General features: G+C 43.7%; 1 protein-coding gene across 3 annotated transcripts in view; it reads left to right on the plus strand.

The window, feature by feature from the left end:
• Positions 1-17,609, plus strand: part of LOC118335607 (potassium voltage-gated channel subfamily C member 1-like) — a 53,061-nt gene that overhangs the window by 3,008 nt on the left and 32,444 nt on the right. For 2 of the 3 annotated variants that reach the window (XM_035671986.1, XM_035671995.1), the window contains exon 2: positions 8,366-9,053. In XM_035671986.1, the coding sequence (XP_035527879.1) occupies positions 8,366-9,053 (688 nt within the window). Of the gene's footprint in view, positions 1-328; positions 889-8,365; positions 9,054-17,609 lie in introns of those variants that run through there. The other variant, XM_035672005.1, reaches the window with a different exon arrangement.

Here is a 17,609-nt window from a genome sequence, read left to right on the forward strand (position 1 = left end):
TGCGTCCGTCCAGCAGAGTGAGCATGTGTGGGCAATGTAGGCTAAGTGGGGAAGAGAGAGAGAAAGGGGGGGAGAAAGAGAAAAAGAACCAATTAAAAAGATGGCAATACACCAACACAATCTTTCCTCTTATAGCCCTGGCGTGTGTATTTTTTTTTCTTCTTTTTTTTTTTTTTTTTAACAGCATATGTATTTATGAAGTTCAGCAGCCATATGAGAAAATTAGCCTCTGTATTCACCGGGGTCCTCCCACCCCTCTGTCTTGTTCTCTAATCCGCCCACATGTATCGTCTGAGGAAATAAATAGTGCAGAAGGTGACGCTCCTCCAAAGGAACAGAGAGAGAGGCTCAGAGAGAGGGAAAGGCAAAGAGAGAGAAGTGTCTACAGGCTGCATCTCCATTGAAACATTTGGAAGAGGGGGAGACAGAGGAAGAGCTGAATGGTAGCTACACCCTGCGCCTGGAAGCGTAGAGACACTGTAACAAAGGCTGGCAATTATTTTTGGCAATAACAAAGAGGTGGGAGAGGGGCTCTGAAATCGAGGGAAATAGCAAAAAAAAGAGAGAGCCAGTTTTCAGGGGGACTTCTGCTTCATTTCATCCGAAAGACTCATCCCTTGCCATCATCAGCATGACCATAAGCTATAAGTAACATTCGGCAATAACGGTGTCAAAACGAGATTTTCAGCAACAGACGCGCGCAATCCTATTCTGATTTATTATAATCGGGGGGGGAAAAAACATCAACTGAATGCCTGCGAGAAACTGGATACTCTCTGAAATCATAAGAAAGAGCGATCTAACAAAGAAAACTACATTTTGATTGATCTTTTAAGCTTGATGTGCGTGTTTCTGCACGCACTCGAAACGAACCTGAACCAAAAGCAAGTGAGTATTAACCGTGTCTGTGTATATGTCTGTATTTTGGTGGCTTTATTCTGCCTTTATCTAATAACAGAGCATTGTTATTGTTAATTATTGGCCAGCTCTAAAAGAAAAATAATAATAATAATACAGCGTCTAGCCTACATTCAACAAGTATCGTTTTATCCATAATAACTGCGATTTTTTCTCCTGTAGCCTGTTTTTGTGTTTTGATAAATATCTGGAGAAATCAGAATGTGTGGAACATTGTTCACATTGTAATCATAAACCTCCTCTCTGTATTTTTTATTCTAATTTCTAGCTGCTAGAACACACACAGAGAACTGTTCTTCAACACAGTCAGATGTTATTTATTCAAACGCCCAAAAACAATTTGTGTAAATCCTAACATTCCTCATTGCACAAACGGTGGGTGTTTCCCCATCTACACCACTAGATCCGAGCAGTTTCATGCCTCTGAGGGGAATGTGTGTGTGCATTCCTCCCTGCATCATTTTGTGTCTGTCTGCGTGAGCAACTATGCCCATGTGTGTGTCACGTTGTACATTTGTATGCATGCATTTGTTTTGCTTGCATGTGCCCCCCAAGTGTATGTGTGTGTCAGTGTGTGTGTGTGTGTGTGTCAGTGTGTTTGTGTCTCTTGTGTGTGTTCGTGAGGCGGCGTGGCAGCACTGTGTCATACAAGTGTCAAGGCCTGAAATGGAGGTTTGATAAAGGAACCATATGAGGAGGGTGAGAGGGCTGACACAGAAACACACACAGGAGAGAGAGGGAGAGGAGAAGAAGGTGTGAGGAAGAGATGGATGGGGTTGGGGAGGAGGGGGGCACTGGAAGGACATAGCATCACTGAGATCTCATCCAGGAAGTCTATGGGGGCAGTTAAATGTCTAGACGTGGACTTCTTCCCCTACAGCCTGCCGCCACCACATCGCATATGCTCTGTCAACTTGCTCCATCTGCATTCCACTGCATTACACACAAAGTCTCTAGTTTCATAACGCCTCCTCTTCCTCCACTTTCCAGCACATGCCTCGCTTTTTCTGCCAACTGGCTCCAGCGTGCTCATCCCCTGATAGGAACTCTGCCTCTCTTCCTCCATTTGGTCCCCCCCCCCACACCTCCTCAATCCTGCATTATAAATCTACAGCTGATGCTATTTTTAGATTGAGGGTAACCCAGAAAACACCCCTTCGATTTTAGCAACAAAAAAAAGAAAAAAAAAAACCCTACCAGAGACAGTGGCATGCTGTCAGTGGATGTGATTGGTAGAGTAGTGATAAGGCTCAAAAAGGAGGATGCTGCTGTTTGAGCAATGGCGGGGGGGATAAATCTATTTTGAGGCTGTGATTGAATTATGCATTTGTCGTGTCCGGGGTTTGTGTGCGTGTTCTTGCCTCTGACCCTTCCTCTCTCCTTGGCCGTGATGGTTTCTCTCTCATCTCACGTCTTCGCACCATGCTTCGGAGAACTTCGCCTCTGTCCTTCAGCTCGATCTGATCTGGCCTTTTTAAACCCCCGTCTGTGTTTCAAATCATTGACCTTGAGGCTCACCTCGATCTCACCTTTCATCTTCTGACGTCTCTTTTGTTTTTTCTACATCCTCTTTGTTTTATTTCTTCACATTGAAACCCAGCTTCTCCTCCCTCCTCGCCAGCTCTAGTCTAATCTGTGACTTCCCAACCTCTCCCTCTATGTCTAATTGCTGGCTAGTTCACAGGTCAGGGGTCCAGTGCAGTACTACTTCTTCCCTCATCCCGTTTGTCTGTCTGGTCCCATTGCACCGCTGGATCATAATGGTCTAATTATTCAGGAAGGGCAGTGTCATTAATTAAGAGCAGATGGGTTTAAATGACCTAAGAGAGAGTTAGGAGGTGTGGGGGTTAAAGCTATTTGCTCCTGATGCAAATTCTAAGAACCAAATACTGAGGGATATTAGGTCAGGTCCAAAAATAGAGTTTCTTCCCGACATGACACACTATCCTATAGGTTTTTTCCCCCTGCACTCTGTGCTGTTTCATAATTTTGTGACCTCTCTTACACCAATATTGCTCCTTGAAGGGAGCTTTAGGACCTCTTCTTCCATCACTCCCTTCACCCTACATCATGTCTCTACCAGTGGGCATATCTATCCAAAAAATTGCAACATTTATCCTCCTGTGGGCAGGAAGGATTTTAGTCATGGCTGAGCTTTCAGAGCCCTATTACAGGCTTCATTTCTGCTAGTCTATTCCTGAAAATGGCCTTATGTATTAATCATCTCCAGCCAGCTAAAATGAGAAAACCAGGAGCACATGGTTCTTTTTCTTCCTCTCATAAAAAAAAGACAAAAAGTAGACTGGAGGGGATCATGGCAAGAGAGCAGCAGCAGTAGATTGACCAAGACCCCCGAGGGGGGTGTTGCTGCAGTATGTGTGGATTGGTCAGCCCCTGGAGATCTCCACGCTGGTGTTGCTGAGTAGAGGAGCTGCCTCTGGTAGCTGGCCATTTCCTTTCTGCTTGCCTAATTGATTGGCTGTTTGATTCATGTTTTGGGAATTGGCCGCTTGTGAGCTTATTATGATGAGAAACAGTTTTTTCCCTCCTCTGTGTACATTAGCTGTCTCAGAGCTATTGGATCATTGTGTGGCATCACTCTCTGTTTTTCTCTGCATATGCAACCTGTTTTTTTTCCTTCCCCCTGCATCCATTCATGATATTCATATCATTTTCATTCTTACTCATACACTGCCTACCTCTTGCCACTACCCTCACACATGCACACACCTTATCTGGCTTCTTCTTCTCTCCTGGCAGAATCAAGAGTTACACCGTGAGGTGCAATGACAATTCGAGGGGGGAGAGGACACTGTGTGGTGTGACACCGCACTAAAAGGGGAGGTGACCGCAGTGCTTTCACCGCGCTGCAATGCCTCACTTTCTCCTGTTGGGGTCTCCTCAACACTGGGGAGTGCGTGAGAGAGGAGAGGAGAGGAGAGGAGAGGAGAGGGAGATATGGAAGAGATGAAGGGGAGAGGAATGAGGAAAGGAGGGAGGGAGGTGATATGGGTGGAACAGCGTGAAGCCTTGTGGTTACATCCTTTGATGAGGTAGCGGGTGGGAAAAAAATGGCTGCGCACCAGAAACACATACGTAATTCGTGCTATCTCTCCCTCTCTCTCTCCCTCACACACACACACACACACACACATTACACATGTGCCTGCAAAGTCCTCCTTTTCCCCAGTGGTGTATTTGCCACTTAGTTCAGCTGTATGTCTGTTTTACATCCCTACACTCTCTTAATCACTCCGCTGTTTCTGTTCCTCTTATTAGTATTGCAGACCATTTCCCCGCCCCCTACACCTTTACAGCCATTCAGGTGCTGTGCTGCTGCAAGGAATTTTTCCTGTCTTCTCCCTCTCCTCCCCCACCTTTTTTTTCATTTTCCCCAAGATCGCACACTCTCCTCTCTCTCTCTCTCTCTCCTCTACCTTACCTACCGCGCCCCCTCCCCTACCCTTTCCATCCTTTTCTCTCCATCTCATCTCATCTCACTGCCCCATCTCCCCTCTCCCCCTGTGTGATTGGTAAAGGTTTTTGCTTTTTCTGCCAACTGCTGGGTCGGTTCCGCATAGTCAGCACTCCTCCAAATTCCTCCCTTGCCTTCTCTCCCTGTCTTTCCCTTTCTCTCTCTAGTGTGCCCTCTCCTCCCCTCCCCCCTGTTACTGCTGCTGGTACCTCACAGTCAATGCATCCCATAATCCTGTGCCTCCTCCCCCTCTTGCTGCAGTGTTTCTGCTAATATATATTAGCGTCAGTGGAGCCTTCATGCACGAGCCATGTGTATGCTCTTTTTCTCTATCAGCTCCATTCTCTCTATCTATCAGTCCACTGCAGAAATGATGATGATTAAATCTCATTTTTGGTAATTTCTTAGCCTGTTTGTTACAGCCAGGTGAGTGTGTGTGTATGTGTCTCCCTTCCTCGCTCCTCCTTGCTTTCTTTCCCCTTGTGTGTGTGCAGTGGTGAGGCACTAGTAGCAGAGTGGCGCAGGACATGGTGGCCAAGGCAGGAAATGCTGCAGGAGAGAGAAAGAGAGGTTTTGGGGGAGATTGTTCCTCGTCTCTGCTGCTCTGCCTCAGTTTTTATATCTCTTTCTTGTGCATTCCCCTTTCTGCTTTCCCTTTCACCTCTGTGCTTCTTTCATCTCGACTGCATCTTCTTCCATTTTACACCAAACGCTCACCTTCTGCAGCTACAGGCCCCCTTCCATACCTTTCTTCCTCCTTATGCTGTCCCCCCTCAGCTCCTGTTTTTTTTTCAAGCAAGTGCTGAGACTGGCTCTTCAAGAGATGTGCTTACCTCCCCCATTCTAAACTGAAACGCTTAAACTGCGGTCATTCTCCTGAAATGCAACTAGAAAGCATTAAACTTACATGCCCTGAACTCATTAAGATCAGTAATCTGGTCTTGTTGACAACTACTTTTGCACAAACTTCAAATTCAAATTTCAGGACAAAACAGTGTAACTAGTCCTGAGGAAAAATGAGAAGAACCTAACAGCCCCCTATCCCAATCAACCTCCAAATTAGTTGCATAAAAGAATACTTAAGTAATTTTTAAAAAATCAATAAGCTCACCACACATGACTCAGAGGGAACAAAAAGGCACTTAACCACAGTTACAGACTTGTGGCTGTCCGTGTATAAAATATTCAGCAGTTCACCAATAAGACACAGCTGCCTGTGAAGTAGAAGCAAGAGGTGCAGAGTTCCAAAGTGAAGCCAAAAAAAAAAAAAAAGAGTCATCCAAGGGATAAAACTTCCACAGTGAGATCATTACAGCTGCTTCTGGAAAGTTTAGTATCCCATTAGAAGGAGTTTGTCCCAGCCAGTGAGAGAGAGAGCACAGCTGTCCATGGTGCTGAAATGTAATCCATCCCACAACACAAGCAGTCCCTGCTGGAAAGCCCCACAGGACAACGCTGACTATAGACAAAAATCTTTTTACACTCTCACTCACTCTCCTGCCTGACCTCGCTTTCAAATTGTTTAGTTTTAGATGTTATTGCAAGTTATTACTAAATCAAATGAATCCTGATTTCAATTTAGCTGCACAGATGCAGCCAAACCTACTTTGGTACAGTGATGCAGTACAACTCTAAAACTCAGGAGTGCAGGATTTTTTTTGTCAAGCAAGCAGATTTGATGCTCCTGCAGCAAACACTGCAAAGACTTAGAGGGAAACACACAAGATGCATTTATTTTAGTTTTTAGTAAGATTTGTGCCTTAATTTTTACCACTCGGACTGCATACCCATGCAATAGCCTTGGTCTTTAGATCTTACCTCAGTGTTGTTAAGTCTTTGCAGGATCTTCAAAAATGAAAAAAAAAAAAATCATACAAAGAAGTCAATATAAATTCTGAAAAAACAAAAAACCTCATGTACATATAAGACCTTAAGAGAGACAGCAAACTTTTCCATGAACAAAAAGTTGTTTCTTCAGATAAAAAGTGCAGTGCAATGATCAAAACATCATAGTAAACACTAATAACAAGTAAGAAAGAAAGGATGCAGTATCCCGCATAACAGAAAGCAAAAAGTCTGAAGGGGAAGAGGAGGAGAGAGTTGACCCAAAGTGAGGGAAGCTTACTTTGGAAAGGGAAAAGAATGGGACAGAAGAATGTGTGACGCAAAAGAGGGTAGAAATGGAAGAAAGATGCATTAGAGTAAAATGCAGTGGAGGTGAGCAGAAGAATGAAAGAGAGAGGAAAAGGGGGCACTGGATAGGAATAAGACCATGTTGTGAGAGGAGGAAGAGGAGGAAGAAATGAAGCCTTGATTCTCCTCCTTCAATGAAATGTGATTCCTTTATGCGGAATATGAGAGCGAGCGAGGGAGAAAAAGTGAGGGAGAGAGAGAGTAGTAGGAGGGAGAGGGGGAGGGCCAGTGAGAGCTCACAGGAGAGGAGGGGGGGAGAAGAGTGGTGCATTTCTTTGAATAGAGAAAAAGGTTAACAACATAGATACGGTGCATTTGTGGGCTCTTTTAAAAAATCGTTTTTGCTGTGGATGCGTGTCTTTTCTGAAGCGCCCCCCCCCAGATGGAGAGGCAGCTTGCGGGCGAATAATCTGACCTCGCTGGGAGAAGGAGAAGGAGAGAGACAGAGAGAGAGAGCAAATACCTCTGGCTTTTTACTGCAGCAGAATTCATTCACTTTTATAGTGCACTCTCCTTTTCGATGCTCTTCCTCCTCCCCCCTCTCACTCTCCCTTCAACCCCCTTCTTCCATTAATAGGGAAGAGATGATATTACACTAGCTGTTCACTGTATGAGTGTGCTGCATTCACTTTTTGTCCCTCTCTTTCCTCTCTCTCTCTTTTCACCCCCATCTTCAGCTCTTTGTTTTCCTCATTGTTCTGTCCTTTTCGATCTGTCCGTTAAAAAAATCTGATTTACGGCCTCCTCCTCCCCCCCAACATCCCCCCTCTACATGTCTTTACACACACACACACACACAGTGCATGGGAAGAAGTGGCAGAGAGAGCATTGACATAATTGTGCATCGCATGAATCTCAGTGCGGTCGGAGGGGGCTGCAGCAGTGTGTGTAGCACGCACATAGGCTGATTGAGGAGATCTAACATTAGTACGGACACCGCACTCTCGGGAGGCAATTAACACACACACACACACACACACACATACACACATCCATCCACGGTGCTGCGCCACCTTACGTCAGAATGCATTCTGGAGGAAGGGGAAAAGAAGCAGGGAGATGGATCCCCAGTTTTTCTCCCATCTTTCCGTCACTCTTTCCTCCTCACACACTCTTGGGTGCTCAGGCAAGGAAAAGAGCAGGGTTGTTGCAGGTGGGGATGGATGGAGAGAGGCAAGTGTGTCTGGTGTGTGTGTGTGTGTTGTGGGGGTGCTCAAGTCTCACCATGGCCTAATTAGGGAGAGGATTTGAATGAACACTGACTTGAGCGTCAACCAGATCAATTTAGAGATTGCCAGCTTGAGGAGAACATTCAGTGATGCTTGGAGTAATAGCTCAGCGGAGGGAATGAGGATGAGGGATGATAACAGTGGGGTGACCCCAGTCCTATTATACAGGCTGGGGCATATTCTCATCACTGGGGTGTCAACAAATCAGCCAATGATGCTGACTCATGAACGTGCTCAAAGCCACCTGTTCTCATATGTTGCACTGATAAGTTAGAGGCATCTTAGTGCGCCAGGTTGTTGTTGTGTGTTAAAAAAAACTTTGCCACCCCTCTTTTTTATGCCAGTCCTCCCCTCACCACCCACCACCCACCTCGTCACCCACTGCACCTGCACAAGGCCATTTTGTGCCCTTCCATCAGCTGATTATCAAGTAAATGATTGCACATACAGCTGGCATTAGCGTATGGTTCTTCATTTGTATTGCAATGTTGATAATCCACATCTATGTCTCCCTTCTGCTAAAATGTATGCCCCTTTTCTCTCCCCGCAGACTCCTCAGACTCCTCCCTCCTCCTCCCTTCGGTTTCTCTCATCCTCTCCCTCCCTCCCGGTCCTCTATGCTCAGTTCGGTGTGTGTATCCTCTTTCAAAGGGCGCAAGGGTGGGAACAAGTCGTCCAACAAAGCATGTTACAGCGCAGACATGACTTGTCCGTCGGAAAGCGAGAAAATCGTGATAAACTGCGGGGGGGTGCGGCATGAGACCTACCGGAGCACCCTAAAAACGTTGCCCGGTACCCGCTTGTCGTGGCTCACCGAGCCGGACGCGTTCAACAACTTCGACTACGACCCCAAATTAGACGAGTTCTTCTTCGACCGCCACCCGTCAGTGTTTTCCTTCATCCTCAACTATTACCGCACCGGGAAGTTGCACTGTCCCAACGATGTGTGTGGCCCCCTTTTCGAAGAGGAGCTTGCCTTCTGGGGCATCGACGAGACGGACGTGGAGGCGTGTTGCTGGATGAATTACCGGCAGCACCGGGATGCAGAGGAGGCGCTGGACAGCTTCGAGAATCCAGAACCGGACGCGCCGGATGAAGACACGGCCCTGGGCGGTGCGGATGGGGACTTGAAAAGACTGTGCATGCAGGAGGACGCGAGGAAAGCTGGCTGGTGGAAAACCTGGCAGCCCAAAATATGGGCACTGTTTGAAGACCCGTATTCCTCCAAATATGCCCGGGTGAGTTACCCACGTCTCTCCTGGAGGGACCAACTTCTTTTTGCACTGTTGCATATTCTGCCTCATGGTGTCTCAGAGCAAAGCCTGAGTCATGATAAGTTTTTAAAACTTTGTTTTTTAAATGTTCTGTCCACATTATATATGATAACCCAGTCCTTCATTACCTGCAGGCCACCGACTGTCGTTATGTGTGTCATCCTTGCCACTAGATAGATGATAGATACTTTATTTATCCCGAGGGAAATTCAAGATATAGACTATATCTTGTATTAAGTAGATACTGATATTTAATCATTCATACTGATAGCATAAGAAAGTGGAAAATGGTATGGCAGCTATATCTATTGGTTGATGGGGAGTTGATATAACAACCAAGGTTTTTGTCAAACACATCACCTCCGTGTCTTATATTTGATATATTGCATGTTTCAGACGAGCTGGATTCACACTGAATACCGGTTTTATTGCTATCATAATTCCTATCGCCGTATTCTGCTACTTGAACAGGTTTAATACATATCTGCCTCCAAACACAGCATCCCCTTCGCTTCCTGCATCCAAACGCCTTCATTAGGTCGTATTTGTCCGTTTACGATGCACATTAAAGCGCCGTATTTCATGTTAGTCTTATTTATTGTAGCACCGCACTAGGGAGGCTCATACGATACAATCGTCAGTGTTCGAGTGCATGTCTTTCCCCACATTTGCCCTTGGTAGTGCTACAGTCTGCTGGTTGTTTTTTTTTGCCAGTCCCCACATGTCCCAGTTGAATGCTACATGGCTTTTACGCACGAGCTTTATTGCTGTTACGCACAACTTGTTCCAATGTTGGAATATCCTATTATTGTTCTCATGTAAATAGTTAATGATTTACCTCTTAAAAGCAAACGTTTGATGGCATTTGATCATACAGGTGTACGAGTAACAAGTCCTCCTGACTGTGTTTTTGATCCCTGGCACATGAAAACAGTTACTGTGGGCTTGTGGTTCTTTTTTCTCAGACCCTCCAGTTACAGACGAATCCAGCTGCTTGATCACAGCTGCTTTGATTTGAGTTGTTTTGTAATTCCCCTTTGTGTTTTTATTAGTACCATTTTTCTTTTCTGACTGTGTGTGAGGACCCATAGATACTGTGAATGCATGCGTCCTGTAGGTGCACATGCAAAACCAGACAGTCAGCAGACACCTGCAGTGGCCGATTCATGCCATCATACCGAAAATAGCTGAAAAAAAAAAGAAAATTAAAACATAAATCACTGCACACTCAGCAATACATCCTGTATCAACAATCACGGATAAAGACAATAGCTGCACACACAGGCACTTACCCACTGTTCCCAACACACACACATATACACACACAGCTCTTCTGGCACCAGGTATAGATCTGGATTCAGTTCCCTCCAAAGGAAGAGGAAAGTGCCGGGCTGTGACGGACAGATAGTCTGGTTGAGGCCACCTGATCCGCCTCTCTGGACTTGGGATCAGGCAGGAAGTGCTTCTCTAACTGTCACTCTTATCCCAATCGAATTGATTTCTTACCATCCCACCCCTCTCTACCCCTACTCCATGCAATAAAACAGCTCACATTGAGGCAGCTCTTTGCAGACTGCAAAAATGTTGCATGAGAGAGAGAGAGAGAGAGACATCTTCAGTGTTTGGATTGTGTGTTTAAGAATAAGTGGATTTGGTGCTGAATTCTGAATTCTGATAGAGCGAGAGGAGACAGCGTTTGCAGCATTGCTATACTTCAGATTCAAGCTACTGTACCTGCTGCCTGGCTGCTAGAATGCTGTATATTATGTAATGTACAGTTTTACACCGGATCAACTGGTTACAGTGGCCAAGATCTCATGAATCATACAAAAACTAACGCTCAGTAAGTGTAATGGTTGCAGATGGTGGTGTTTCTGATGCTACGGTGGGGTTATGCAGAGTACAGAGCAGGTAGTTGGTGGGATTCATTTCAGTGGCTGCACAACACCGGCTCTATTTGTGGGCGAATGCAGCCCCATTTCTCTCTGTAGGTCTGATATGCCAGCGCTATACGTCAAACAGCGTCGTGACCCAGATCATTCTGGGTTTTCTTTTTTCACCCTGGCTCTTTCCAAAAGTATCCCGTCCGACGTGGCAGAACCTTTTGGTCTTTCTGTCCTGAGAGATGCAAATTATATGAGGAGAGAAAAGAGAGATGAAGAGAGGCTAGGACAGAAAAAAATGAGATGCCGATGTGGAAATACAATGAGACAGATGAGAGAGAGACGGGGAGAGGAAGAGGGAGACGAGAGGAAATAGACAGGAGGAGAGACGTTACTCTAATGATTTAGGGGGTTTTGTTTGCGTGGCTGTGATGTAACGCATCAGCAATCAATGTTTTGATCAGAGCGTTCGACACACATGCAGGGCTTTTTTATTCATTTTGAAAAAAACATCTCACCTCCGTCTTTGCTCATGATCGTGTGAGGCTTGCTTGTGGATCTACCGTAGTGGCACACACACGTACAAACACACACATGCTGGTGTCTGTGCTGGATTTTCTGCTGCAGTAGACACGGGAGAGAGGAGGGGGGAACACTGGAGGAAGAAAAAACTGAGGTGGGGGGGTGGTGGTGGGAGTGAGAGGGATAGACAGAGCGAGGGAAATGGAGAAGGGGTGAGATAGTGGAGAGAAATGAGATGGGAAAAGGGACTGAAGGGGAGCCTGAGAGGGACATGGAGGGAGACGAAGAAGAGGAAGAGGGGTTTTGAGATAAACAGGGAGGAGGTGACAACCACAGGGAGAGAGAGATGTTGCGTGATGGGGGTGGGGACCCTTGTCTTTGTATCTTCGATCATCTGTGGACGCTTGAGCCATCCAATCTTCCTACCCTGGCCCCTTTGTCTGCCTATTGATTGATAATCAATTGATTATCTTCTCTTTTTGTCTGTTTTTAAAGCCATTCTCTCTTTCTTTATCACCTCATAAAATATGACACTGCTTACAGGGACTATTGGATGGCAACACGATGTTAATCCATTTCCAAAATGTATGGATGTCTATGTTTCTGTTTGATGATCTGTTATACAATACGATTTGCATCTGATTTCTTTATTGATCGGTGTCAGGTTGATGTAGATCTTGCAGTGCAGCTAAGATGACATGGAGCTGTTATATCATGTTTGACATTTGTTTTAGTCGCGACCCATGTTGTCCCTTTTGTTTAAGGATTTTTCTAATTTACTGTTTTAAACTCTAATCTGCATGAATGATAATGATTCAACTGAATAACCAAGGACCCACCAGTATTGATAAACTGCTTTGTTGATAAATTGTTTTGTTATTGAACCTAAGATTACCTAATTTAATGTGATCACTGTCACTCAGCAGGTTGAATATTTGGTGTTAAACTAAGATGAAGAAGATATTGTTTGAGGGTTAAATAGCCGTTAAGATAAGAGCTCTTATGGAAAAATAAAATAGTACTATAACTAAAAGGAATATTGAACATTTCAATGTTGTTGAATATGTCAGCTGCAAGTTATACACTGATGCAGTGTAAATTCTCGTATAAATTCAAATATAAGATTCATAAGATTTTCTAAAAACTTCTTTCTTCTTTAAAAAGAAATACCTTGTTTACCCTAGAATAATGTATGAAATCCAACGCGGATTATCTAGATGTTGTCATATAATGTAGTCCCACTGTCCGACAGTATTAGCTGTGTTTTGGTAAATTCCAGTTTCGCACCAGAAGGGCACAGTTGTCTTTGTCAGCAATCTCCTGACAATGCACTATTTGTAGCTCAGCATGTACAAGATGCCCCTTTGCCCCCTCCAAATCGGACTTTGTGTGCCTGTATTTGATTCATTTCGGGGGAGCAGTGTTGTGTCTGGAGCCCCGTATCTCTGAAGGTCATGTCTTGTGGTTCATTGTTTGCTGTTGCCTCAGTGTTCAGTGCTGGAGCGCGCTGTGCTGTCATAAACACAAATGTGACCTGCCTCTGTGCTGGACGGCCTCAGAACAGGTCGTCTCTGGGCAGAAACTCAGTGTGCTGGACAGAGAATAAAAAAAGACGTATTGATAGGCGTTAGTGTATATATAGATAAGGTGTTGGTGAATGGTGTGGAAAAAAAAGATTGCCCTGGGCGTGATTTGGGTGACATTACTGTTTCTGTCAGGGACATTGCATCACATTTTTAAGTGAGAAGACCTTGCGACCGAGAAAATAAGTTCCGTGTGGGTTTTGAAAGACAAAAGTAAGGTTTTTACTTAAAAAAATTTTCAGTAAAGTCTTACATTTCATTTTCAATAAAGCGTGTTGCCCTCTTTTGATTTTAACCAGTATCAGACTCATTTCACTAGGTCACTTCTAATTTTGAATAGTCTTGTGAGATGTTTGCACTAGTTTTTTTTTGCCCCAGAGCCACTTTGTTCCACGTAGAGTACGTCCCAACTCTAGTCAGAGCTTAATGGGAACTGTGGTGAAGGTTTGTGCAGGTTTTAACCAATCACAACAAACCCTGGACTCTACCTTGCCTTATACTTCTGGTTATTTGTTATGTATACCCGTTATGCTTTAGGGAGTTAACATCACAGCTCCCATTAATATCTGTATCTTAAAAAAAAGGTTCATCTCACCCTAAAGACATCCTTCTGAGTGTATGAACATCCTGTTTTTAACCTCAAAGCTTTAGCTTCCCTCACCAGAGTCCCGGTGTCAGTGATGAAGTGAAATGGAGATGATTTTTCTCTACTTTAATGGTGTTCTTTTGTGAACCGAAAGGTCTTAAGTGCGTTGAATTAAACTTTTACTTTTAGCAGTGGGGTTCGGTATTCATGCTTCCAAGTTGTTTCCATTCAAACCCTGACACCGCTGTAAGGCCTATTTCCCACTTCCATTCTTATTCTTCTCCCTGTGGGCTGCATCTGAAAATAGCAGAGCAAAAGAGAGGGAAAGGTGGCCTTAATTTCATTCGCTGGTGGCAAATCTATTCCTCCATTACTGGGGAGAGGAGTATTTGTATGACCATTGAGTACATAAGCAATGCCTGTAACCAAACTAAACCTGTCTTGACAGAGAAAAAAGGATGGAGGGAGTTATTTTAAGGTACTCACCAAATTGATTAAGGTAAATGGTTTCCTCAAGCAGTAGCTGCTGGCAGGGGTGTAATAATTAGTCAACCTGCCTTTCCTGTGCCTGCAATTGGTCAATGTATTGTGTTCTGTTTAAATTTTCTCTGACAAGGTTTTATACTGCAGGCCTTCTCATGTTGTGTTTGCATCCTCGGAAGTCACATTCCCTCTGTTTGCTACCTTGTAACTTGAGCGCTGTCTGTTGGCGATACTTTACTGGATAGATGCTTGATGTCTCATAACAAGGGAACACGATCTAAGTGAGAGGCACTTTAAAGAGGTAAAACAGCAGCATCTGACTTGGACTTTTTAGTAGTTTTACTGCAATAAAAAGCTACTATGTAGCTACAACTAGCATCTGGTTAGCTTAACTTAGCACTAAAAATAGAAACATGGGAAAACATCTAGCCTGGATCCATAAAAAAAAATTGTTGTTGTTATGTGCCGATCAGTATCTTCCTGGAGTATCCTGGTTGCCTGGCAAGTGCTCAGAGGTAAGAAATAGTTTAAGACATAACCCATCCTCAAAACAGCAAATTTGTTGTTTTTTCCTCAGATTAAACAATGGGGGTATGATGTGGTCATTAGTGAGCTTTAAAGGGGCGAAATGCGAAGCTAGCTGTTTCTAGTTAAACTAAGTGGCTGCTGACTCCAGCTACATATTTACTGTACAGACATTAGAGTGGTATCGATCTGCTCATCCAACTCTCGATTTTCCGAAACGTGAACCTATTGCCTTAAGTATCACATCCCAGGCAAGCATTTAGCATGTTGTGTGATTATGTTGCAAAAAATGCTTCCCCATTACTCCAAATACCTTTCTTCTTCTTGTTATGTCCTTCTCAGCCATCTTCCCCTTCCTCCTCTGCTCAGCCCATTTAGCCATGCTGGTTAAGTGCTGAATCAGGGCTCCACACCACCATACAGACAATTTGGACCTTGTGGTAAACCCTGGACATTTTGCTCTTGTGCTCTGGGATCGAAATGATTCAGGACACCGGCGTGGTTGAGAGCTCACACTGTGTCAGAGCCGATTACAATGGTGGGAGTCTGAATTCTCTAAATGGGGCAAATCTTGTCAAATCACACGAGAGAGTATTGTGCACCACAGTCACACAGACGGCCACGCACATAAGCACGTGGCGCATGTATATGTAAACAAACAAGTACACAAGTACAAATACTGATGTAAAAAAAAAACTGTTGTAATTGCGTGCTGAATCAAAAGTCCTTCACTGCATCAAGATAGTAAATTATTCATAAGCAATATCCAGCACATACTGTAGCTAAAGACTTAATGTGATATAGAAACACATTTACCCACTTCCAACACAACATGCAGCTTACATTTGACCCCCTCAAACACCTGGCTGAACATAAATCACCCTCAGTACACTCACCTTAACGCACTGGCCCGTACTCTGTAAGTGTAGCTGCCCATAAACCATTCTGCTGAGCGTTCACACTTAGAGCACACAAATAAATCACTTCACTTGACACGCCTCCACATGTAACCCTGCAGATCACTCTCACACGTGTGAAAGTCCCAAATACATGTGTTCAATAAAGACATAAAGCGAGAAACTGCATGTGAATTAGCTGACAGATGACATTACAAACAAGCTTTTCAGTCATAATCTTTAGGTCTGAAAACTTATATTGTATAAAAACTAAATATTTAAATGATTTATTATTATGTCAATTTGTTTGATTAATCAGTTTAATGTTTAGTAAATGACTTGTCAATCCTTTAGAAATTATATCAAGCAGATATTAATAGCAAATCAACACATTTGAGAAGATAAAACCAGAAAATAATTGGTATTTTTGCTTAATAAATGACTTCTACTGAATTTAATTGATTAATCAAGTAATAGTTTCAGCGTTATGGCATTAAAATCATACAATTAAATAATGCTATAGAATAATGGTGGCTGAACAGGTTATAATTTTTTTTTTTCATTTTACGAGAAACTTATTTGCGAAGCAATTTCCAACCTTTTTTTGGTTATTAACCAATGTATTAATTATTTACCTGTTAGTAAGATGTTAGAAGATGGTACACGAAAATGGCCACCACAATGTCTTAAACCCAAAGGTGACATAATCAATACATCCCCCTGTTTTGGAGTCTGACAAAAAGAAAACATCCCTCCATAACACAAAGCAAAAGCAAGCAAAATCCTCACAATTAAGAAATTCAGTCTAAGGACATGTCTTGGCGTTTCTGTTTGAAAAAGGCCTCGATCAAGTACTTGATTAATCGACTAATTGCATTAGCTCTAGTGATGACACCTTTCTTGATTAAACGTTTTTTCTCTAGAAAATATCAGAAAAAAAAGTAAATGTCTTGTTTTTTCTGACCAACTGGCTAAAACCCAAAGAGATTCAGTGTACTATCATAGAAGAATATGAAAAGCAGTAAATATGCACATTTGAGAAGCTGGAACCAGTCACAGTTTGGTATATTTATGGAACAAATCACACGCAACTAACCTGATGATGTTTACCGTGTTATTGTTAACACATCTGTGTATGTCTATGCATGGTTGGCCACGTGTCGTTACCCTGTGGCACTTAAAGAGTCAAACTGTATTTCTGCTCATTCCCTTGGAAAATGACATTGGAGGGCGTCATTCCTGTGTGACCATCTGTTTCCTTGTGATCGTCCCTCCTGTCCAAGTGGCAGCGGAGTGGAGGCAGAGCGAATGACTGCTTTAAATGGAAACGTGATCTAGAGAAGTGTGTAACAGCCGGTTTCAGGAATGGATTTGGATGGAAATGTATCAAAATGTCCCGTGGGGGTTGTTGAGATCAGGACATTCTCTCAAAAATCTGCCTTTTCACGTCTTTAGATTTTTTTTGTTTAACTCTATAAGCAGCGTGAAAGAGAATGGATGACATTTTGATACATGTAGTGCTCTTCCAATAAGTATTTTTTTGCATGTCCCATAATGTTTATTGTCTCTTTTATGATGGAGCTATGAGGTAGATTATGGGCAGTTACTGAAGCACAGAGGGACAAAAACAGAGGGAGAAAGGACGGAGGGCGTTTAGAAGAAAAGGAGGAGGCATGAAGGCAGACGGTCACCGTGGCTATTAGAACGGGGACAGCTTTGCCAAACTTGCTTTAAGTGTCTCAGACAATGCAAGCAGGGCAGGAGTGGATGAGCGGAGAAAGGGGTGAGGAAGGGAGGAAAAAGAGAGGATTGGTTGATAAAGGGAGGGGGCTGCGTAGCAAGGACAAATCCACATTGTATATTGCAGTAATCTGGACTGAATACAAAACAGATGAAAGGGAACAAATGCATGTACAGTTCACTCACCTCCACAGAGTATTTGTTTGGTTTCAGAAATGCTTGACAGGACTGCAGTGGCCATTAAACGAAGGGGACCTGAACAGTGCAGAGCAGATATGACACTGACGTGTGTGTGTGTGTGT

This window comes from Morone saxatilis, unplaced genomic scaffold, assembly GCF_004916995.1.
Source record: "Morone saxatilis isolate NCDOM2014 unplaced genomic scaffold, NCSU_SB_2.0 Contig1, whole genome shotgun sequence".
NCBI lineage: Eukaryota > Metazoa > Chordata > Actinopteri > Moronidae > Morone > Morone saxatilis.